The 23,664-nt window shown below is 50.6% G+C and overlaps 1 protein-coding gene and 1 long non-coding RNA gene across 15 annotated transcripts in view; one reads left to right on the top strand and one right to left on the bottom strand.

Annotated features, from left to right (window-relative positions):
• Positions 1-1,023: 1,023 nt before the first annotated feature.
• On the bottom strand, positions 1,024-3,846 carry CCN1 (cellular communication network factor 1). The gene is made up of 5 exons (XM_074598439.1): positions 3,566-3,846; positions 3,234-3,450; positions 2,549-2,896; positions 2,210-2,412; positions 1,024-2,100 (listed from the first exon to the last, which is right to left on the bottom strand). Exons 1-5 carry the CDS (start codon positions 3,806-3,808, stop codon positions 1,801-1,803), a joined length of 1,311 nt encoding a protein of 436 aa, XP_074454540.1. The 5' UTR covers positions 3,809-3,846; the 3' UTR covers positions 1,024-1,800.
• A 472-nt stretch (positions 3,847-4,318) lies between these two features.
• The window catches only part of LOC141747364 (uncharacterized), a 37,254-nt gene continuing 17,908 nt past the window's right edge, over positions 4,319-23,664 (top strand). For 2 of the 14 annotated variants that reach the window (XR_012588694.1, XR_012588689.1), the window contains exons 1-5: positions 4,319-4,766; positions 5,418-5,598; positions 7,618-7,820; positions 7,918-8,094; positions 10,267-10,456. This is a non-coding gene — a long non-coding RNA (uncharacterized LOC141747364). Of the gene's footprint in view, positions 5,599-7,617; positions 7,821-7,917; positions 8,095-10,263; positions 10,457-11,534; positions 11,675-23,664 lie in introns of all 14 variants that reach the window. The other 12 variants (XR_012588697.1, XR_012588685.1, XR_012588695.1 and 9 more) reach the window with 11 other exon arrangements.

The raw sequence follows: 23,664 nt of genomic DNA on the forward strand, positions 1-23,664 counted from the left end.
AGCAGAAGAGAGCCGGCTGTGATTTCTCAGGCAAAGCATTAGCTGCCAGAGATGAGCTTCTGAGATATTTGGCCATTTATTCCATTGAAATATTTATGTCTACTCTAATAAAAAGTTGAGTCTTAACCACTTCGGCATCTAACTATTTGACACTGGATGACGCCCCTTCACAATTCTAAAGCCTCAGTCTCTGGGTTTTATGAGAAGTAGCTTTCTTATGGGACTATGGGAGGGTATTTTGCCAGAGAATAAGTGACGAGAAGGAGAAAAAAAAGCCCCGTTGCAGGTTTCCTTTCGGTCTTATCTGTAGCACAGCTTTATGCTAACCAGCATCGTACAAATGTTGGATGCTGCTTTCTCAGATTGGATGCTAGCTTTCTCTAGCTCATTGTTTTTTAAGTGCTGTTTTCTCACCGTGTGCCAGCTAGCTATCTTACAACTCCCTCAGTTAGCCAAATGTCATCTGTGTCCCACAGTAAAAAGTGTAATTACGTATTTAAAAAGTGGGAAGGGGAGGTGAGGAAGAGAAAAGAGTGGCTGCTTTGGCTTTTACTCTATTGGAGAAGTACTTGAAATTCCTCACATTCTTCTCCTGTTAACAGTATGTTTACTTTTCATCACTGGGTTATTAGGATTAACAAAAGTCATTGCTTCAAGCTCATTTAATTTGAATTTAGTGAAAGCAAACTACCTCCTGCAGACCGTAGGAAACATTCTTCTTCCACAGAAATGTATTAATTTGCAAAAAGCAGCCACCAAAAAATGTGAGACTTGATGACCACTTCCACCCCAATGTTCAACATCACCATGCACGCGCTGCATTCTAATGAAGTACCTTATGCTGCAAATTCCAGGATGGTTTGAATAATCTGACAGTCTAATTAACACTTCTCTCTCTCTATCAAACATTTGCTTTCAATGCCAAGAAGCTTTCTCTGTCTATACATCCTAGAGCACAGGGCTGCAGGCTGCATACACCACTTCAGAAATGTCATTTACCCAAGGAATCAGACTCAGCTTTCTAGTTCATCGCTGCATCTGTAGCGGAGCTTGTTTTAATTTTCAGAGAACCTAAGCTTTTCAGAATTCAAAGTTTTCACAGAAAGCTCTCGCATTTGCTGCCTATCAGAATGCTCTACAAAAAGCAGTTAGGTAAATACTTCTTTATTAAATGATTAATTCCATAAATAAATTCTTTTAATTCATTGAATATAAAATTAAAATCATTTACAACTTATTCCAGTATTACAGGGGCTGGAAGGGGTAAAAAAAAAAAAACACAAAGAAAAACAAAAAAAAGCTACAGTTTGATAAATAAAATACTCAGCTTTAAAACAACTGATTTCTGTTTGCCATTAAACTACACTTGGTACATAATAGCTGCCACTGTGAACACCCCACAAGTGCCCACCTCAGGAAGGAATGTAACTTCCAACGTGGTTGGGAAAGGGTGGGAGAAGATGGAGGGAGGAGGAGAAGCATAGTGTTAAATTGAACAGGATAGAAAAAAAAAAACAAACAGTTTTCATAACCGGAACAAAACATTTATCTGATCACTTACAAACAGAAAACAGTATATAATTAGGTAAGGTGCTCCAAAAAGAAGCAGTAAAGTTGCTCCAGTACTATGAAGCTTTAAGTATGCTTAAATCTCTGTTGCATTAGTGTCCAGTTGCACAGTGCACTCTTGTAACATCTCAAAGTTGCCCTCAAATGGGCAAGGCACCATTTCCATCAGAGGTCCTTTCTCCGTGGCTGGTTACTTCCAAATTCTCGTTAGCGTCCCACCCCCAACACAACTTAGTCCCTAAATTTGTGAATGTCATTGACCAGTCTGTAGTAGGGATAAGCTTCATTCGCATGCGGACAGTTGTAGTTGCATCGGCAGGACTGGATCATCATGACGCTCTTGGTGAAGGTCTCCCCATCGTCGCAGCGGAATCTGATCTTGACAGTCCTGGTCTGCTGAGGCGTACAGCACCTGCCATCCACGCAGGAGCCGCAGTACTTGGGGCGGTACTTCTTCACACTGGAACATCCGGCATAAGTAAACTTCACTGGAGATGGGGACTTCTTAGTCTTGGTACATTTTTTTCCCTTCTGTAAAGGAGAGGCAATAATATCATTAGCAGGAGATTCTTGTCAAGCCTTTACCCTCTACCCAAAGCAGTTTGGAAAGAAGAGGAACAGCGGAAGAGTCTGTATTTACCTTTAGGGAGGCATAGCTTGGCTGGCCACATGGCCTCACTTCACATATCCTGGTCTCTTTGATGAGCTTGCAGTCAGGATTGTCATTGGTAACCCTTGTGGAGATGCCAGTTCCACACGTCTTTGAGCACTGGGACCAGGAGGTTGTCTGCACAATGCATTTGGGATTCTCAAAAGCTCGGCTTTGTGGCTCGGATCCAAAAACTGGAAAAGAAAAGGAGGGCTTAGCCTAAATATGTCCTCTCATGGAGTTTCTTTCTTTCTATTGGGGTCTAAGGAGTCCCATAGCCATCCTCCTGCCTCCTCCCCTTAACTGTCACACAGATTAGCCCCTACTCACCAGGTAGCATTTTCAGGCCTCCTTTCACAATGGCTATTAGCTCATTGTTCCTGGTTAGTTCGCCTTCGGCATCATCCAGACCAAACTCTTTGCTGAAGAAGCCTTCCAGCTCATCCAGCGCATCCTTGCTTTCATCGCAGACCCACTCTTCGCAGCACTGCCCAGGCACTTTGACCAGCCTGGGGCTGGGGCAGCCCAGGTTAGGAAGAGAGAGCTCCTGCGGGCAGAGCGGGATGCAGCCCACAGCTCCATCTATGCACGTACACTGGTGTTTACAGTTCGGCTGGAAGCTTTCGCCGTTCTGGTAGATTTTGGAGTTGTATTCACACGGTCTCCCCTCGGACTGTGCTGCAGAGACCAACAGAGAGGGAAAGGAGGGAGTCAGCGGTGGGAATCGCTCGCCTGAGCACAGGTATTTGCTGGTCTGTTAAATTCAATTTACGGCAGAGCTCCCTACAATCCCCCGGAGACACGGGGCCAGAACAATAAGTTAGTCAGGAATCACTTTTCCTTATGTGCGTTTAGCACAGCCCAGACATACTGAATCGCATTCCAGACTGCTGAAGTCATGTGCCTTTCTGCCAAGCTACCAACAACAAAGCATAACCATACATGGACTCGAAATTACTAAACCTCGGCACTACGGGGAGCGGGGTTTTCTCCCGGGGGAAGGGTAGCCGCTTACCTCTGCAGATGCCCTTCAGGGCGACGGGGCTGGCGCCGAAGTTGCACTCCAGCCCCTTGGTGTGGTCGCAGGGCTGCGCCCGGCTGCAGTCCTCGTTCAGCTGCTTGGCGCAGACCTTGCAGCAGCCGCAGCCGTCCGGCACCAGCCCCACGCCCGGGGCGCACTGCGGCACGGCCGCCGGGCACTGGCAGACGGCGGGGCATGGCGAGCCCAGAGCCTGCGGATCGGAGCAGAGCGACGGCCGGTGAGCGCCGGCAGCGGAGCGGAGACACCCGCCGCCTCCCCCCCGCATCCTTCCCTCCTTCCCCTCCGCGCAGAGCCACGGCACTTACCAGGCGGGCCAAGCAGAGGAGAGCGGCCGCCAGAGCGGGGCGGGTGCCCGCGGAGCCCATGTCTAGCGCCGGCGGTACGGGAGCGAAGGGACAGCGAGAGGCGGCGAACGCGGAACGGGGCCGGCGCGGTCTGGAGCGGCAGCGAGCGCGACCGCCCTTATATAGGGCGCGGGGGCCGCCGCGTGCGCCGCGGCGCTGACGTCGCGCGTTCCGGGCCGCGGCCGCGGCCAGCGCTCGCGGCATCCCAGGAATGCGGCTGGCGCGCGGCGCGCCCGCCCCGCCCCGCCGCCCGGCAGCGCGCGGGGGCCGGCGGCGGCCTCGGCCGCGGGGGGCGGGAACGTCGGGGGGGGCGGGCTCCTCCCGCGGGCACACGGCCCCCGCCCCGCCGGGCAGGCTGGGCCCCGCTAGCAGGGTCAGTGCCCCCCGCGTGCGGGTCTTCCCCTCCGCCATGCGGGTTTCCCTCCCGTTATGCGCGTCTTTCCCCCGTTATGGGGGTCGTTTCCCCCGTTAAGCGGTTTTTTCCCCCCGTTATGCCGGTCTTCTCCCTCATTATGCGGGTCTTTTCCCCCGTCGTGCGGATCTTTTCCCCATTATGCCGGTCTTTTTCCCCCGTTACGCGGTTTTTTTCATCGTTATGAGGGCTCTTCCCCCCGTTATGCGGTAATTTGCGGTAATTCCCCCCACCACCACCTTGTGCGGGCTTGCCCCCGTTATGCGGGTGTTTTTCCCCTCGTTGTGCGGGCTCCCCCCACCTTCCGTTATCCTTACAGACGGGGCTAACCGGGAGGATGTCGGCCCCCGGAGGCGGTGGCGTTCGGCCGGTGCCCCGCGGGAGCCGGCCCCGGGCGGCCCCAGCGCCACCTGCAGCCCTGGGGACAGACGGACGCACATCTGTCCGGCCCCGCCAGCTGCTGCCGCAGCCCGAGGGGGCCGTTCGGTCACACCTCCCGCACCTTTGCCGTTACCCCTGCAGTTTTGAGGGAGAAACGAGAGGTTTTGTGTCTCCCCCGGGCGCCCGGTTTTCCCTCAGGACTTGCTGCCCCCGCGGCGAGCAGCCCCCTGCCCTCCCGCCCGCCCCCGGGCTCAGTGTCCCTGGCTCAGACCGGGCGCCCTCGAATAGTATTTCCCTGTTGGAGTCGAAGATTTGGGGTTGGGGAGGAGACCTGGGGCTTCTGTTGTGGCGTCTTTTCTTTTCATGGCTGTAAGTATTTCCAGATGGGGGTTTAGACACCAGACGTAACAATATTTCCATATTTGGTATAGCAGTAGCCTGCATTTTTCACATTTTTCTGCTCTGTTATCCAACCACAAAGCATTCTTGACAGCTTCAGATGTTGTTAAATATAGCCTTCACTTCTGTTCCCAGGGCAGGAAATTCTTTGGAATTCCTGTTTTTCACGCAATCTGTCTATCATGATTTAGGAGAATTGCGCTGGAGGAGCCAACTGGCGTTAGGCTGCAGTTTGCTCCTTTATTGAAAAAAGCCCAGCAGTTGAGGCTGCTCCCCAACGGCGTTACAATAAGTCCCCATTCCAGGGATTTTTCTTTGCAAATGAGATTATTGTTCCTAAACACAAGTTTGGGGGATTTGATGGTGGGTTTTTTTGGTTTTTGGGGGTTTTTTTGTTTGGTTTTTTTTTTTTTTTCGGTCGCCTTCAAGGCTGGAAGGTGGAGGAGCAGATTCAGAGGAGAGGCAAAAAAAAAAAAAAAAACAAAACAAAACAAACCAAAAAAACCCTCTCCAAAAAGCATGAGAAGGGGGAGGGGAGGGGACGAGGGAGACAGTGGAGAGGGAGGGGATGCGAAGAGGAGGGGGATGCCATTAACCTGTCTGCGCCGCATTTCCATACAGTGCGCGCCCGCCTGCGCCGCTGCGCAAGGATGGGCATCTCGGGAGGGGGAGGCGGCGGCGGCAGCCCCCGCTGCTCGGAGGAGGCGAGCCCGGGGACCTCTCGTCGCCTGCCCGGTGCCGCGGCCGAAGGGGGTGACGGACAGGACCGTGTCGCCGGGACCGAGCACATGGATGGCTCCGGGTAAGTGCCGCTGCTCGCCCCCCGCCTCCGTCCCCGCGCAGGGGCCGGGGGACGCGGCTGCCCGCGCCCCTCTCTGCGCCCGGCTGGGCTTGTTGTGTGTTTTAACACCATCAGGAATAATAAGGCGGCCTTGTTGGACCCTGCCGGAGCCGCAGAAAAGGGGGCTTGTTGTTGTCTTGGGAGCGCTTGCTGCTGGAGGGGGCTCTGGCCGGCGGGGGGACGCGGGCTGCCGGGGAGGCGGCGGCCGAAGGGGCGCGCACAAAGGGGGCCCTGTCCGCGGCCCAGCCGGGCGGCAGCGCCAGCCCCAAGCCTCTCGGCGGACTTTCCGAAAAAAACATACACCGGTTTGTTTCGGTTCTCCAGCGGGCATCCGTCTCCCGGCGGCTCCGGCTGATGGAGACACAGCAGCGGGGGCCATCCCCCCGCCCCCCGGCAGCCGCCGCGCAGCACCGCCGGGGGAGCCGCACCGCCGCCCGGGGCGGGACGGGACGGGATGCCCCATCCCTGGAAGTGTTCCAGGCCAGGCTGGATGGGGCTTTGAGCAGCCTGGTCTAGTGGGAGGTGTCCCTGCCCAGGGCAGGGGGGTGGAACTAGATGATCTTTAAGGTCCCTTCCAACCCGAACCGTTCTGTGATTCTGTGACGGGGTGGGACGGGGCGGCCTCTCCCCGCAGGGGGATGCTGTGACCCCGGGGAGGGAGTGCCATGGATGTCCCCGTCGGAGGGGACACCGGTGCCGTTCCCCGCCCCCGCTGCAGAGCCCGGCCCCGTCCTCCTCCTCCTCTTCCAGGGATGTCCCCATGGTGGTGGCCATGCCGGGCAGAAGGGCTCCTGTCCCCAGCACTGCCATCCCTCCTCCCTGCGGTGGCCAGGCCTGTGCCCAGGCCAGGCCTGATGGAGGGTTCCCACTGTGGTTTCTTTTTCCCCCACAATTTATTCTCTTGATATTGATGTTTTACTTTGTGGTGGTTTTGTGGTTCATGAAAGGTGATGGGATGAAAGCTCCAGGCCCTCTTTGCCTAGAAGTTGCTCTACAGAAGGCAGCAGTGGTTTTCTTCATCACTCATATGCCTCAAAATTTGACCAGAAAGGACAATAGCTGAAAGGGAAATTCAGTCTTCAGTTACATGCAGCTATCTCTCGAGACTGCCAATATATACCATTTAGTGCCACTTCTGATGACAGGAGGTATTTTATGTGTCCATTAAGAATTGGACAGAGACCACCGGCGAACTTAGGTGGTTGCCAGTAATGGCAGTAACGACTTTCCATCCCTACTGATTTGGCCGAGGCCCAGCTGGTGACGAGGAGGAGCGAGGGTCGATCCCATTTCCAGACTCCAAGCTATCCAGTACGCAGGGCTTCCCTTGCTTTTGTAGGTGTATGGGTGGGGTTTTTTTTCTGCGATACTTTAGTTTTATAACTTTTCACAGTGGTTTTTAGATGGATAATCTGACTGGTGCTTTTTTTGCCAGGAAGACCTTTACACAGCAGCATTGTGATCTGGAGGAATAAGTTGGTGATTCAACACACCTTGATTAGTGAAAATTCTGAAAATTTTTCAAAAATTTTGAAAAAGCAGAAGGAGCTGGCATACCGATGCATGGTTAAATTGGATGGTTTTGCTTTTCAGGGATTTATGCAAACACTTGTTTATTTAATTACATCTAATTTAAGGACACGCACCGAGCGTCCTGCTTTGATCTATGACTTTCACAACATTCAGCAAATGCCACAGGAAAAGTCAATGAATAGCGCCTTTTCTCACTTGGTTTCGTGTCTTACCGCACATTCACACAACTTTGATGGGAAACTGTAACTGAACCTACATTTGCTCAAAAAAGGTCACTTCGAAAGCTTTGAAGCACCTTTTAACAAACCTGTCCTGAATTTCAAGTAGTTGACAACACTCGAGATGGGTTGAGTTTCTCTGGAGTTCAGGTTAGACTGTGACCCTTTCATAGGCGTTCCCTGCGCACGTTTCCCTGTCACCATCCGTGACCCAGCGTTTACCTTCCAGGCTGTGCCTACATCTCCTGGATGTACGTCGGGAAACAGGAAAAACGTTGGAATATCTTCCCTTTTTAGATTTTGTTCAGCGTAACGGACTGTTCCAGACCTTTGTTGTCCCGGGTGAACTGGGAAATACTCCCTGCTTCACGTCGTGAAGAGTATTTTGCTGGCTCCTCACTTTTTGTGCCGTAGGCAATCGCTGTTCGTCAGGTAAGGGAGCTTGGCTCATGCAAAGCAGGAATTCGAAGCAGTTGGCTTACGCAGTGGGTATTACAGATTTACTGAGCGTATCCTGTCATTTTCACAGGCCCGTGTCTCTCCAGGGGAAGGAGTTTCCAGCAAAACAAATTGAGAAAAAATAACAGAATGGTTTATCTTTCCTCCGCCCGGCGTCAGTGTGCCGTGGCCGTGCGCGGGGCCACCGAGCAGCGTGAAGCGCTGTGTAGGATGGAGGCTCCTGCGGGTGCTGGTGCTCCCACTGACAGTAAGTATCCAGCACCAAACCAGAGCACACCAGAGGTTTACAGCCATGTGAATTCTGGGGAAATATCTTACTAAACCCAGCGCCCGGCCCTTTTTTGCACTATCTTTAATTTCCTCATTCCCTTTTTCCTCTGCCCATCCTTTGCTGTGTGTTTCTTCCATCTCTTTCCTCCTCTTTCTTCTCCTTTTCCCTGTTCCAGTCTTTTTCCCTGTGGCCTTTCCTCTTCTAATGTTTGCCTACCTCGGGCTGGGCCTCTCCCGCAGCCCCTGCCAGGCCGCCGGTTCCTGCCGCACTAAATCAGTGCTCCCGGAGTCAATGGCTCCTCTCAGGCACTCGCAGGAGGTGCAAATCCAGGGGGGCAAATTAAGCATAGCGACACGCAGGCAGAGCGGCCAAGTAGCCAGAAGGCTTCAGCAGCTAAAATTCAAGTGGGTTCAGATTATTTTTTTTCTTGCTTTGATTTGCTCAGAGTTTGTGCTGAATTCTTTGAGTATGGCATTTCCTATTTGTTTTCTTCCTCTTCCCTACCACCTCCCTTCAGCTGCGCTCGTGCCTGTCAGTTTTTATGTAGTCTGTACTTTGCCTGTGGTTTCTGACATTTGGGGGGTTTTTGCTTCGCAATATTTGTGCACCGAGAGGCACTTTGTGGGTGCGCTGCGTTTTCCTGGGGCTGCTGTCGAGGTGTCACAGAGGATCCTGTTGTGTGAAAGTGGAAGGGGGACTTGTGAACCTCCCAACTCCGCAGGGAAACAGAGAAGGGAAGTTTGATGTAGTATTCAGTCGCTTCAGCGTGTGAACTGCACTGCTGTACAGATACACCTCACACAGACACAAGGGATGTAGCAGCAGCATAAGAGAGGCCAGAAGCACCCCTGCGGGGGGTCAGTGTGCTCCTCCTGAACTGCATGGCTTTCTCACCCCAAGCTGGATGCAGAAACACAAAGCAGTCACAGCCAGCTCCTGCTTACCTCCTCATGCTCAGTCAGAGACTCAAAATAACCTTTGTCACTGTCATTCAAGGGTCTAGCATTAATTTTATTTTGGTACCAGCCACTACCATTTCCTTAGTGAGACAGCTGGATTACTTAATATACATTCACCTACTCTCATACGTGTGTACCTCGACATTAGGCTACATTCAGAAGATGCAGTTTGCATCAGGCACATCCCTGTAGCTGAAGTTTGCAATGAAAAGACTGTTACGGGCTTTGGCTCTCCATGCCACAAATAAATAAATCAGGTGGTTCTGGCTAGTACCTTGCTGCACATGGATTTCTTAGCCACGTCTATTGTTCTCATCCCATGCAGTCATATAGCTTGGAAACAATAGTAATATAGCCTGAAATCTGTTTATATAGTCTAGAAAAAAAATTGTCACAGCTGTGCCTCATGAGTTTCATGAAGGAGGTTGAGGCATCAGGAGCATACACAGGTTCTTTCCCAGCGTCAGCTGAGATGAAGGTCCTGGGCAGAGAACCCACCCCAGAGAGTTAATCATCCCTAATGACCTCAGTAGAGACTATTTAACTTTAAACTTTGGTCCTCAGAGTGCAGCATTTCCCAGTGGAGCAATGCACGCAAACTGACATCTGTTAAGATGAAATGAGCAAGCTCAAAAGAAAATTGCTTATGATCGCAAGGAGTTGCTGGAGCTAGCTGAACCTGATTGCAATCAGCCGGGTTGTGCCCGAGAAATCCTTGATCAAAGGACACTTCCAGGCTGTGGTCCATAATGGTTGTCAGCTGCTGTCTGTCTCAGTCTACAGCTTAACGGCACCTTGGAGACAGCCGCCTCCTGCTTTTATCTGTGTTGGGGGACTGTGCCCCAGAATACCCTCTCTGAGGTATGTCCAGGTTTGTTTCCTTTTTCTATGTTTGAAATACATGGTAAACCCTTCTTTCCCCCAAAGGTGTTTTGTTTCATTATAGTTCAGCAACCTTTTGTTAACGGTTAGTCTGCGTCAAAGCTACGGGAACCCTCTGCCTTCCTTCTGATGCTTTCCCTCCCTCCCTGCTGTTCGTGACCTGCTAGAACAGTTTCTTGTTGCTTATACATGGACATTCAAAGGACTTGCCTAGCTTTTGGTTTCAAGAACATGTTTTTGTAGCTACTTTCTTGGGAGGAAAAAAAAGAGTATTGATTAATATATTTTTCTCTTTGCATGCAAGTAGAAGGGGAGACCTGATCTGGCAGGCTGCTGAACGTGCTCTGCCACACAGTGAATTCTGTCGCTTACTGCGCTTTCCAGGCTAGCTGCTGGAAATGTCACAGGATTGATTTCAGAATCCCCCGAGGTGCCTGTTGGCTTTGTCCAGAATCATTACTCATTCTCTGCTACGTACACAAGCTTATTAAAACACGGTAAGACCTTAGTTGTGTTTGCTGCGTTACTGTTTATTTCCATTCTGTTCCATCTGGGCTCTTACCCTTTGCCTATTGGTATGTTACGTGAGCACCTTGCAGCGGCAGCGAGCTGTGTTCTTCCACTGTGCGTGCTTGTTTTGTGGCACACATGAGCTAACCGATGCGAGGAAGCCAGCCACGGCCTCCTCCGGGGCCGCTCTGCTGCAGGAGATCGGTTTCTTGCACCGTTCTCTGGCTTGCGCCCCTTGCTGTGAGTCTGTGATAGCGTACTGAAAAAATCAATAGCAGACAAATAAGTAGACACGATGTCATCCTTGCAGATAGGGAGGACTTGCGGGCAGCCAACAGATCATGTATGTGCTTTAAGAATGTTTGTGGAGACGGAGTTAGGATCCAAGAATGTGCAAATAGCTGCCCATCCCAGTCTTACGTGCCTGTGATTAGGCAGAAGTGCTAGACCATCGCTAGACTGGATTAGCATCCAAATCTGGAAGATGTGTCTTGTGCTGTGGAGCTGGTTGGGGTGATCTTTCTAGGGGAGTCAAGAAGAAACTATGTGGATGGAGTCTCTTCCTCACCTTATCTCCGCTGGGGGCTAAAATAAAACTGTAGGGAGCGGTCTGGCGAGAGCTGGGGGGCTGCTCTGCCAGAGGGCCCTCGCGTGGGCTCCATCCAGCAGCCAGGAGCCCAGTGGCTTCTCGCAGCCCCAGGGCGAGAAGGACATCTCTCTGAGTCAGCCAGGAAGTGTCTGCTGGCCGTGGTTTTCCCAGGGACCGATGTCCTCAGGAAGTAAAAGGTTAGCAGGGGCTATCAGCAGACTACTGTAGTGCAGAGACTCTTTTACGATGGCATTAACGTCTCTCTTCCTGTTGTTGTGCAGAAATTATGACTCCTAGTGTCAGTGCTGAGACGAACGTAGAAGCCCTTTGCATGGAGCAAGCATTAAAAGCTAGCTGTTACGTTAATCATAAAAGAGAATTAGTGCTGGCCGGCGGCTATTTACTTTCAGAGCAGTTTGCTTTTGTGTTGTTATTCTTTTAACTCTTTGTGCTTGTCTGTATCCTTTTGTACACAGCCAAGTACGTGTCTGTCACTGTCCTCCCTTACTGCCCAACCTGGGGTCTGCTTTGGAAACTCCCCGTGAGCTCAACTTTTAGACTTACGGGATAATTTGGGATCAGAGCAGAAAAATGGGAGATAGGATGGGTCTTTCAGGTAAGCAGTGTGTGATAACACAATAATGTTTGTAACCCGCTGTGAGAGGAGTGGGCTTTTTCAGGGGGTACCCGTACAGTGTTTAAGAGCGCCGTGTCAAAATAAAAATCACTGATTAAAAGTGCGCCTTACTTGTGCTGCCACTTCTGGATTATACGCGCTGAAAACAGTAAATATTTAATGTACAGGTTTACTTTTCCTGGTTTATAGAGAGCTCAGCGGGCCTGACAGAGCAGCAAGACAGATGTGTTTATAGCCGGCTCCCCGGGCGGGTACAATGCTGCAGTGTTTGGCCCGCGAGCACCGCAGGGGCATGCTGAAAAAAATAAAAGTGTTCCATTTACATTGGGGGGGGCGGAAAAATCCTGAGAATGTTTCTATTAATACTAGCTGGTGTAAAACCCCGAATTCTACGTTTCAGGCCTTGCATATTTCAAAAATAGAGGACGAGATGGTGGTTGGTGAGGATGTGGGGTAAGGAATGGTTCCTCGCTTACGTAGGCAGTGAAAGGGACGGTGATGGTGGCAGCTCTTCTTGCAAGAGAAGAGGGTTGTTGCTGAAATGCCCCTGATGAAGGCTGGGTGTGAAATGAGGAGGTGAGGAGTGATCAGAGCGGGGCAGCAAACCTTGTGCGAGGGGAAGAGTAGGGGCACAGACCAGCGTGCGGTGCCTGTGGTCTTCCACGGACCAGGAGCTGGGGCTGAGGACCACGGCTGAGAGCCTGGATGCTATTGTCAGGCCTGTTCCTAAAAGGTGAGAGGGACCAAATGCGCAGAGCCCTCCTCGCGGGCTGGGATGCACACACCTCCCACACCTGCAAGATGCTGACGGGGATGGTGGGAAATCCACATAAGGGAGACTTCTTACACGTTAGCTTTGATCTTGGCTGAGGTCTTATCTGGGCGCTAGCTTCTGATCTCAATTATACTGAAGTTAAAACTGATTTATCTGGTCAAAATTAATGGCATTAATTAATTAGCACACATTAATTAATTGAAACAACGGACATTTGAGTTTCTGGAGAGCTCCCAAGGAACGGGTGGCTGCATCTGGCTCGCTCTGATTTCCTCAGAAGTTATCCTCAGCTGATAAGTGAGTTTATTTCGATGATCTGATTAAACAGCTGGCAGCTTTTTAACTCTTGAAGAAAAAAGATTAACTTTTAGAAAGGGATTTTTGGGCTGACTAACTTCTCAGGGCAGTTTTCTGTTGGGGGAAAAAAAAAAGTAGAGTTAGGAAGTAGATGTCTGTAGTAGGGCTGGCTACGCACTCTATGATTAAATATAGCCATATATATATATATATATATAAAATTGAATAGTCCTTTCAGCGTGTGATTAAAGCTGGGAGTCTTGGTGAGGTTGTTTTGCTTTCCCACCAGCTTCACCTGCAGAGGACATCTTTCCCTGACTGCAGGTGACCTGCCATGCTGGTGACACGTGGGAATGGGGCCATCCCGTGGGTACCTGCTGAGGGCAGGACAGCATCATCCTGGTAAAAGCAGCTCAGCACCTTTCCTTACTGGGGCCTTCCAGGACAGGGGCACTGGGCTGCCTATGCCTTCGAGCCCCGGCCGCAGCTTCCCTCTCTGAAGCTCCTTTTCTGACAAGTGCTATGCACAGACCCCGCCATCGCACCCGGCAGCGTCGTGAAAGGGGGCTGCTGAGAGAAGGGGGCTCCTGTGCCGAGCACAGGCATTGCCACAACAGCTCTAGGGGCCATTGCACGTCCAGGAGAAGTGGCAGAGTAACGCAGCTCTTTCTTTGCAAGCTGAACTACAGCCTGTGTTTCAATGTGGCCCGCTCGTACCTCTTCACTGTGAGTTAGTTGTGAGCACCGATCGGAGCAAACTCACCCATCGTAGACCCAAACTGAGATTCATTCATTCCAGCAGCCCCGCTGGCCTGAGGCACCCTGCTCTGCCCTGGCTGCTCCCCGGCGCCCGTTTCCCCGCATTTATGACCTCCTTCTTGCTGTCAGAGCGGCACACGGGTCTGCAGTAAAACAAAGACTCCAGCCCAGCTCTCCGGTGGGGGGGTTGCTAAACCAGCACGTTAACCCACGGTGCGACCTGGCAAGGACTTGCGACTCTCTCTGGCTTTTATGGCAGGATACCCTTGCCCAAATATCACACGTTGAGGACTACACAGTTGATGCACAGTCGGCTCCTGAAGGGCAGCTGGCGTGATGACAGTAGACTTAAAAAAAAAATAAATATATATATATATATAATTGTCAGCTTCAGTCTGGATGTCACCATCATTTTAATGCTAATGGACTTTTGCCTCAGCCAGCCTCCCGTCTGAATGGGGAGCACAGAAACATCCCAATATTTATGGGATTTTAACTAGATTAGTTACAAACCTATAAAGCAAAGAAAGAGACAGTTCATCCAGTATTGGGGAGGGGAGTGTTAAAAATGCCACCTCAGATAAAATATTATGGGAGTTGAGTAACTGTAAATAAGAACCTTGCCTATGAAATAGCTTCTTATGTGAGCTTGGGATGAGGGCCAAGAGAACGTCTAGGGCTTGGGGAAATTTATTAGCCCAGATCAACAGGATTTCTGGGACTCAGGAGATGGGGTGGCAAAGAATTTGCCTGTTGGAGTCTGCGCTTCCTCCATTCATGCCTGCAGCAGGAGTTTCACTCATAAAACTTTCAAGATGGTTCATTTGCATTTTTTGAATTTTCTTGGTTCTCATTAGCAGCTGCAGTTCTGGCCTAGGACTTGGGAGAGCTGGGTTCGAGCTCCGAGTTTCCACAGCCCGCCAGTGTGGTCTTGGACAAGTCATTCATCTCCCTGTGCTTCAATGCCCCTCTGTAGGGAGGAGATAAACATTATTTCCTGACTCGGGGGGGTGTCAGGAGGGTGTGCTGGGGACTAGGAAGCACTCAGAGACCTGTGGTGGGAGTGAGAGTGCTGTGGGTGCACATGCAGAGCAGCTTCAATGGACAAGTTGACCCCTCGCAGGGGGAGGAATGGCAGGTGAGGGGGTGATGGGTCTTCCCTTTGATCCCAGTCATTTTAGTCACTGCTGTGATTCTCCCTACTCGGACACCTTTATTTTATACCCTGTGCCCGTGCAGGCTGGCTGCCCTCATAGGGTTGTTGGTGTCCTGATGATACTAGGGTCATCTTGGCTATGCGTTCCCTTAAAAAAGGGGCACGCGCACATCAATAGCACACAACCTGGGAACCCGCCGCCTTTTGTCTGCCCCACTTTTCATCTCTCTCATTCCCATTCGCACCCTTCTGCTGTTCCTTACCTGTATTCAGCTTTCTGGCCAGGTTCTTCTAGCACGTGTGTCCCCTTCTGCATTCGCTTTGGTATTTCTGCCTCCACCTCCGTCCTCACTCCCACGTTTTGTCCGTGTTTTATTTTTCTTATCTTGTTTTTGGAATCCATCCTCAGCCTCTCCTATGTATTTCCCTTTTCCTCCCTCTAGTTCCAAGAGCTGTTCAGTAAACAGCATCCCTCTCCTATTCTGACTCATTGCCCACTGACAGTGGAAAGATTTCATCATGAAAGCGATGCAAAGATCTCCCGTTTTAGAGTCCAGGGTAGGTTAGGATGACCTCGCTCCGCCTGTCAAATGAAGAGCCACAGGGTCTGATTTCTTAGCCGATGTTCCTTCGCCAGTTTATCTCATGGACATTTAGGACCGCCCAGTTATTCGTCATTCCCACATCAGTATAAGTACCTGCATGCGCTGGGGGATGCTGTATCGTGCCCTGTATCATCCCGCTCCCGTATGATGGCAGCGAGTACCTCCGTGGCTGTTGGTAATGTACTTAGCTGAAGTGTGGGAAAACTCTCAGACTTGAACTTGGCTTTGTATTTCCATGCCATATGAAACTCGTTGAATGTTTGTCCTTCCCTTCACGTGGCTGCTGCCTGCTCTTGTATTGCATTGACATATGTGAAATCTATTTGGTCTCCTTTTTAATGTGCTGCTTAGAGCATAAATACAAAAGCAGACAGCGCTTCTGAGAAGAAATAAATGTAATTGTGGTGGTGGTTGTTGTTATAAATAGTGCAAAGGATTTAGAAGCTATTTGGTCATTCCTGCTCGAAAGACAAGAGTTCTGTGTAATAAAATCTTAAGGCTCTCGTATTTAGCTATCAAAGTCTTCCCAGTAGTGATTGGCCCAGTTCACCCATTACCGTTTGGCTGCAGTGCAGGATGAGGATGCTCTGCTCTTCACGGGAGGGATCCTTAGCCTCCCAAAACGTGGTGTGCTAGGTCATATGCCTGACCCGTACATGCACATAGCGCCATTATTCATGCAAATCAGGTATTTGCATGTGCAACTGGCCTGTTTCCATAAAGAACCGTGGTATTTCCACACATGAATTTTTGAGGTTGGTTCCTAAAATCAGCGCTGCATTTTTCCTCTGCTGGAGTGAAATGCAAATATTTATTTATTGACAGAGCTGGAGCTGATCGTTTTCCCTGTCCAGGTCTGAGCCGTCTGTTCCGTCAGATGAAAACAAGTAGTATTCTGATCTCTTTTTAAAATGCATTTGTTCATAACTGTGTTAAAAACAATTAGTGCCTGCTCTCTGCCAGCCCCGGTAGAGCGCTATATATATTTGTGTGTGTGTACATATGTATGTGTATATCAAAAGGGGCTGAACGCCCAGAAATTCTCTTGGCAGCCCGGCTGTCTGGTTAGGAAAGGAAGTGAGCTACAAAATTTGAACATTCAGTTCTGAGACTTGAAAGCTTTCTGGATTTTATTACTGACTCAACAGGGTTTTCATTATGTATGTGGCCAAGAGGAGAGGTTTACGCAAGAGGAACATATTGTAGTTGAATATGTTTGTAATTTTACACATTGTTAAATAATTGAGATAACTAGATGTCTCCTAAATGGACAAAATAAATTAAGCGTTAGCAGCAGTGTCACTGAGGCACAGACAAGTCAATACAAAAAGTGTCCAGCCCCTATCCGAAAGCTGATTTCCAGCGCAAAGGGGTCCTCGTCCAGATGCTGAGTGACATTTTGCTGTTGATGTGAATGGGAGCTCACTTTTCCTCAGCGTATCTGGAAGCCTCTAGCTGCCTGTCAGTCTCTTCTCTTCTACTCCAGATGATAGCATCTTTGACTTGCCTCCCCCCCCCTTCCCCCCCCGCTTTGCTTTTTAGTAACTCAGTGCTATTTAAACAGCAGCTCGAGGCTCGGTTTCTTCTGCTCTCATTTTCGTGTTAGTTCTAGGAAGGAAAATATTTTGAGAAGCAGATTATCATGCGAAGAGAGAAGGTGTGGGATGCACGGACTAGGCTGCAAACACAGACCGAGGCTGTGTCGCGCTGGCCTCCTGCGGCAGGGGATGTGCTGTCGCATCGCGCCCTGCGGCCGGGCAGCTCTGCCGCACGCCAGCTTGACAGCAAAGTCAATTCTCATCCCACAGACAACACGCTCCCAGCTAATTTTGCACTTGTTCGTGTGATGGGTGTTTATTCTTCGTTGTCTTAAAAAGGTATTTATTTTTAAACCTCTGCGGTCTCTGGTGCCGAACCGTCTTAATGTGTGTGTTCTCACGAAACTACTGTCAGCAGGAAATGCTATCTGTGTGTCCCTTTGCATTTTACACGTGGAAAGCCAAGGCACAAGGAAAATGCAAGATCACTGGAGAATTCAGGCTGGAATTCAGAACCCAGTCTGCACCTCTCTCGGTCCCGTTCATGCCCAGCGTCTCTCCTGCATGCACCACTGTGAGCAGCCCATCTCTCCTTTCGGGATAACCACCCAGAGGTGCCGGGGGCTGCTCTCGGCCCCTCTAGAGCCTCCCCTTGTCCAGGGCGACAGAGCCCCCTTCCCTCAGCCCGGCAGGCTGGTGGCCGTCTGTGCTGCAGGAGGCCCTGCCGTCTCTGTCGCTCCTCACCCCTATTGCAGGCACCGAGAGCGGGAGGGAGGATCACTGGTCTCCTTTAACGGGCACCATGATGGTGATGCTCCAGGCTGCACCGCGGTCCTGCCGCTGCCCGAGACAGCAAACTGCGTGCTCACTAGAACGTGTTTGCCTTTTGTTTTGGTCTTTTTTTTAAAAAAAATTATGTGGCTTTAGGGCATGTGACACCTCCAACATTGTAGATCGAGCTGGGTAGCCTCTCATTTTTGTCTTTGATTTGCTCCATTTGTTCTGTCTTTGTGGAGAAGCGCCTACTCTTACTGCTCCTGCCAATGGCAGGTGTGAAGGGGTGTTTGTGGCGGTAACAGCCGATGTGGCACTGAACACGCAGCTCAGCGAAGTTCAAAGGTGTTTCCTTGACGGTGCTGCGTAATTAGCCTCATTGAGGGTAAACACATATGCAAAATAGATGCACTCTTGCTGTGGGAAATGCAATGTGAGCCTGCCCAGCTGCGTATCCCAAGCAGAGGAGATTACCCGCTTTCTCCCACTCACCCTCTGCTGCTGGGCTGGTGACCTGTGTCAGGGCCGTGTGGCTGGTGGGATGCTTGCTGATCCTCAGGCCCACAGCGGTGGGAGAGCCTGGACTGTGCTGCTGGGCACACAGCCTGGGGACGGGAAGGTGACTGGGAGCCCCCATCATGGCTCCCTCCCTTCCTCCCTGTCCTCAGCTCCCGGAGATGTGTGGAACGTGCCCAGTGCTTCCTGGCCTTGAGAAAGTATTCATAGAATCATAGAACGTGTTGGGTTGGAAGGGACCTTTAAAGGTCATCTAGTCCAACTCCCCTGCAGTAAGCAGGGACATCTTTAACTAGATCAGGTTGCTCAGGGCCTCATCCAGCCCGGCCTTGAATGTCTCCAGGGATGGGGCCTCCACCACCGCCCTGGGCAACCCGTTCCAGTGTCTCACCACCCTCACTCTAAAGAGCTTCTTCCCGCTGTCTAATCTAAACCTGCCCTGCTCTAGTTTAAAACCATTGCCCCTCGTCCTGTCGCTACCTGCCCTTGCAAACAGCCCCTCCCGAGCTTTCCTGTAGCCCCCTTCAGGTACTGGAAGGGGCTATAAGGTCTCCCCGGAGCCTTCTCTTCTCCAGGCTGAACAGCCCCAACTCTCTCAGCCTGTCTTCGTTTGTGGCTGCTAGGCTCAAGACTGTGGGCTGCCCTTGTGTTATAGTATAATGTTTTTGTAATGTTGTTATGCTGGCTTTCTTATTAAATGCTTCTATTTTTTTTTTTATTCACTTTTGACTGCGAGTTTGCCCTCTATTTTTGAATCCATTGGATCAATTTCAGCCAATCATGAAAAGAAGGTGTTTGTTGCCAAGAGATTAAGCCGGAGGCAGAGATCGGGAAGGCGAGCAGCCGGCGGGAGGAGGGAGACCCTGCCGATGCCCTGGGAGAACGGGCAGCCTGGGCATGGCTCCGGTTAGAGGCTGTAGGAAGAATCCATGGTAGGGAGGCAGAGGGAGAGGCCGTGAACGCCCTGACCACAGAAAGTGTCTCCTTGGCACTCATATAGTCTTCAGACACCAGAAAGTCCAACCGCAAGACACAAATCCATAGGAAATGAGGTCTCATTAGTTCCACTGCCCACAACTTGCTCATGGCTCCACCGGTGCTTCCAAGCATTCAGTTTGGTCAAAGGGCTACTGGAAACTGGGCGGATGCCTTCCCTGAGTCACCCTGCCTTTCCACCTCCCCAAGGTCGAGGTGCTTCACAGGCCAGGGCACTGCTGGAGGAGGCGATGTCCAGCTGCCCATCGTTGTTACAGAGGTGTCCAGCCTGCGTCTGGCGTGCTGGCACGGTGAAATACATCTGGATCTTCTTTGTGTTTTCACCAGAGATTTTACTAACCAGCAAAATGTAGCATTAGAAGAAGGCTGTACCAGATTGTTAGTCGTATCCTCTCCCCGGTGAGCAAGAGCCAGAGAGCGTGTTTTAAATGTAGCCCACGGTCAGATGGTGTGGGGAGTGTTGGAAGTCTGGGATGGCCTGGCAGAAAAATGATTTCCCCTTTTAAAACCACTGAAAAGTCCTTGTTCCTCCACACTGCAGCTGGTTAGCTTGGCTGTGCAGCCTGGGCATGGAGATGTGGCCAAATCCACTCCCGATGCCTCCCCGCGCCCCTGGGTGAGCCTTTGCCACCGCAGGCGAGGGACGGGCTCTGCCCTGCCTTTGGCTGCCGGAGAAGAGGGGCTGGGGTCCCGAAGGGACGTCCTTTCCTTGTCCCTTGCTGGCGGCTTTGCGGCTTATTGGCGGTGCAATGGAGTTGTGGGGGTGTTGGTGTTTCGGAGGGAGGGTGTGCGTCCGCAGCAGGGGCAGAGGTGGCGGGGGAGGGGGCCAGGGGCACTGCCCGCTGTTGGTGCTGCCTCTTGGGGCTGGGTTCCCATCGGGGGGGGTTTCTGCTGCTCCATCTTGCTGTCCCGAGGGCAGCGATGGGCGGGGGGTAACACAGCGCCTGGGAGAGGCTGTGCGGCACAACACACACTTTGAAAGGAAAAAATAGCCCTTCAAGAGCATCACTAGGGAAAAATTACCGGAGTGCCTGGGCGGCCGCCATTCAGTACACGCTAATGGCAGCTCAGCTTCTGCGGAGCCAGAAGCACTGCCAAGCCTTTTCCTCCTGCCTGTGTAATGCGGCACCCCCACCTGCCATCTTATCCCCCCGAAACGCAACAGCTCTGTGAAATGGAGTTTTCCAAATGCGATACATTTCTCTGAAAATTGTTTTCAAATGTTCCCAGCAAGAAGCCACGGTACTCATCTTGCCCATGGCTCTGCGCGGCCGGCGGCAGCGTGGGTTGCGCACGGGGAGGCTGTGGGCACAGCCCTGGCTCGGCCGGCGGGGAGCTGCCAGCCACCATAAACACAGCGTCCCCCGAAAGGCGGGTTATTGCTGGGGAGGTGCCATCGACGCCCTTCCTGGTGCTGCCGGAGCCGTCCCCTCTGCCTGGCCACCGCACTGCTGCTTTGAGCACCATGCCCAGCCGTGAGGGTGGCCAGCAGCGCAGTGGCCAGCTGCAGCCCGCAAGCCTCACATCTGGAAAGGGCGTTCGAGCTGCTCCTGGGGACAAACCCGTACGCTTCCCAGGGCTGAGCCAGTGCACCGCTGCTTGCCGGAGGGGTCCCCACACTCCCTGGGGACAGGAGGGTATGGGGGACAGGCGGGCAAAGATGGTTCAAGTGAATCCACAGAGCCAGGAGGAATTCGAGTGAAATGCCAACACCGTCCTTCAACAATCCTGGCCCTGTAAATAGGCTCCCTCTTAAACAAGAGGGCAAGGCAGCGCTTTGATATCAGGTCTAGCACGTTATAAACAAAACGCTGAGGGAGATTTACCTCCTCTGAGCCCACCTGTCGGCGTCTGCAGTTTTACTATCATATTTTCCAACATCTTCCCAGTGTTTTTCTCTCCTCCGTTGCTGTACACAGAGGCAGAGGAAACTTGCCTGTGCAGAGGAAAAAGTGAACCAGGCTTTCTCAGATGTTCTAATAAACAGCCTGAAAAAGGTTTACACATTGATCCTGCGCCACTTTAGTCATCAGAGGGCTTATTTACAACTGTAGCTTGCTTTAAAAAAAGACCAAAGCAAAACACTGTAGACCTTCTGTAAGTACAGATCACCTGGCTGCCTGAAGAAAATAATCTCCAAAGAAAATTGTAAGTAAGTTCAAAAGACTATTGAGTTTTTTTTAAAAAAAAAACCATGAGTATTGTCTTTTGGAGAAGAAGGCACCATTTAAAATTGCTGAATGAGTGTAACAGCCCCAGCACCCTCTGCATGTCGCCTGGTGTTGTTCCATGATGCTCATAAATATTTGAACCCTTTGGTGCGTTAATCCTGTACAGCAAAGCTGTCAGCCAAGAAGGGCTGCAGCCATCTGAAAGCCCACGGGATGGTCTGATAGTTCACAGGTAGGGATTTTGAGGGCTTGGGTTTTATTAATTTTTTTTTTTTTTTTTGCAGATGGGTCGGACTGGAGGGGGTGGAGAGGGATGCGCAGAAGGCAGCGGGGCGGTGGTACCGGCAGGGCAGTGTGTAGCTGCCCATCCTCAGAAGCCCCTCACTGGGCTCTCACGCCACCCATGGAATTTCATGTTGATTTCCCCTGCTTGAAGGCAAAAAAAAGAAAAATCAAAACAGCTTCACCGGAGAGGAGTGAAGAGATGGGTTCTGATAGCCATAACAACGGCAGCCTTGGAGTGATTTGGAGCAGCGCTGACTGCTCTAAATTGCTCAAGCTATTAACAAATTGTGGGAATTGCCATCCTGGAGTGCGCTGGGGTCCGGCCAAAACCCTCTCGTGTCCAGTGAGATGCTGGCAGGTTCCCTGCCCGCCGATGGCACAGGAACCCGTGCGGTAGAGCATCAGCCCAGCATGGACCAGGGCTGCCCAGCTTGCCCTGAAGCTCCCTGGTGGGCAGGGTAACACGGGTATTTTTTGGAACAGTTGTAAGAAACTAAAAACAGTCAGAAGCCAAATGGAAATGTAGCATCTCTCTCTTTCTCTCTCTCTCAAAAAAAAAAAAAAAAAAAAGGTAAGAAGTTGAGGCGATTACAAGATGTTTGTAATCAGCTGTCACACTGAAAAGATGCAGCACAAGGCTCTGAGTTCATCTGGAGTACAGAGCAGCAGAATTATATGGAAGTGTTTTATTTAATTAGGCAAATCATCATCTAATCTATGTGGGAAATGGTAAACCTTTTTTCCGCAGAAGCCCTGCTTTTTAAAATTTATTTGTTTGTTTGCCATCATACGCATTGTGTTAGTTAAAGAAAAGTATTTAAGTCAAAGAAAATATGACGCAGAAGATTCAGGGTGCCGTTTGATAAACAATAGGCTGCAAGTTGTCACCAAAAAAAAAAAAAAAAAGGCAAGTCTGGCACATGCTGAATCCGTTCCTTTCTGTGCAGGAAGAAAAATAACAATTTATTTCCCATATAACTGAGCTCTTTCACAATCTGCATTGCTCAAAGCTTGAGTAATGGCCAGCAGCAGCAGGGACGGCCCTCTGTCGGGACGCTCTTTGCAGGCAAAGGTGAGTCAAATGATACAGCGCCGAGCTCTCGGTGACCCTGGGGCTGAGACAGCGGGTCGGAAGCAATATTGTCTGCACCTTGATATGGGATTAATTAGTTTTCCCTGCCAAATAGCAGTGGGCAGCATCTGAAACACATTGAATGCCTTCCCGTTTGGGCCAGGTAGGCTACTCTCGGCGTTGGGCTACTCTCGGCGTTGGGTTGGCCGAAGGTTGCCTGCGTGCCTCAGATGCCTGAAGTGAGTTGTTTTACAGCATTACCGATTGCTGACTCAAGATGGTGATACAAACAGTGCAAAGTTTGGATCTCATCTTTCTGGCTCGTGTCGGCTGGCAAATTAATCTTAAAATAGCAATTATCTAACGGGGAAAATCCCACAGATCTAGACAAGTGGATTGTAAAAATAGCCACTCGCACTCCTGAGTCCCAAAGTCATTTTTGAACCGAGCTGTGGCTAAGGGACGTGGACATGTACCTGTTATCAAAAAAAGGAGCAAAAGGCTGGCAAGAATTCCCATTTAATCTGCCTGGCATCAGTAAATACCTGCAGGTCAGCAGAAGATGTATTTATAGTTGTAACCACATGAAGCGAGTAAGCCTACGCTTGCCCTGTATTTTTCCATGAAAGAGGTGAAGTAATTCAGGGTTTGTGAATAGATCACTGTTCTTGGACCTTCTTTTTTGACCCTGATTCCCTTTATATAACAGTCCTCTGTTCCTCCTGTGGATATGTTTTTTTGCTGGGAAAGTTATTTTTGGAGTGATGGTTTATAATTGATGTTAAAGCATGCAATAAGGCTTTTATATATATATATATATTCTGCCTGCCTACACTTTGTTTATGTGATTGCAACCAAAATTCAGCCCATTTGCTTTCAATTTTCTTTTCATGTTTACACCTACTTTTGTTTCCTTACCATTATTAAGTTTTCCAAACGCATTGTTGGACATCAAGGATTCAATTCAAAGTCCAGAGCTGTAATAATATCTGTTCTGTTTGTGCAAAAGTACTGATGTCTTAGTA

The sequence above is a fragment of the Larus michahellis genome, chromosome 8 (assembly GCF_964199755.1).
Source record: "Larus michahellis chromosome 8, bLarMic1.1, whole genome shotgun sequence".
Taxonomy (NCBI): domain Eukaryota; kingdom Metazoa; phylum Chordata; class Aves; order Charadriiformes; family Laridae; genus Larus; species Larus michahellis.

Excerpts from the sequence above, each read along its gene's own strand:
- CCN1 (XM_074598439.1), bottom strand. The coding sequence starts at position 3,808 with ATGCCGCGAGCGCTGGCCGCGGCCGCGGCCCGGAACGCGCGACGTCAG. Across the intron at positions 2,897-3,233 it reads CCTGAAGGGCATCTGCAGAG|CACAGTCCGAGGGGAGACCG; the intron begins GTAAGCGGCTAC and ends TGGTCTCTGCAG. Across the intron at positions 2,413-2,548 it reads AGGCCTGAAAATGCTACCTG|TTTTTGGATCCGAGCCACAA; the intron begins GTGAGTAGGGGC and ends TTTCTTTTCCAG.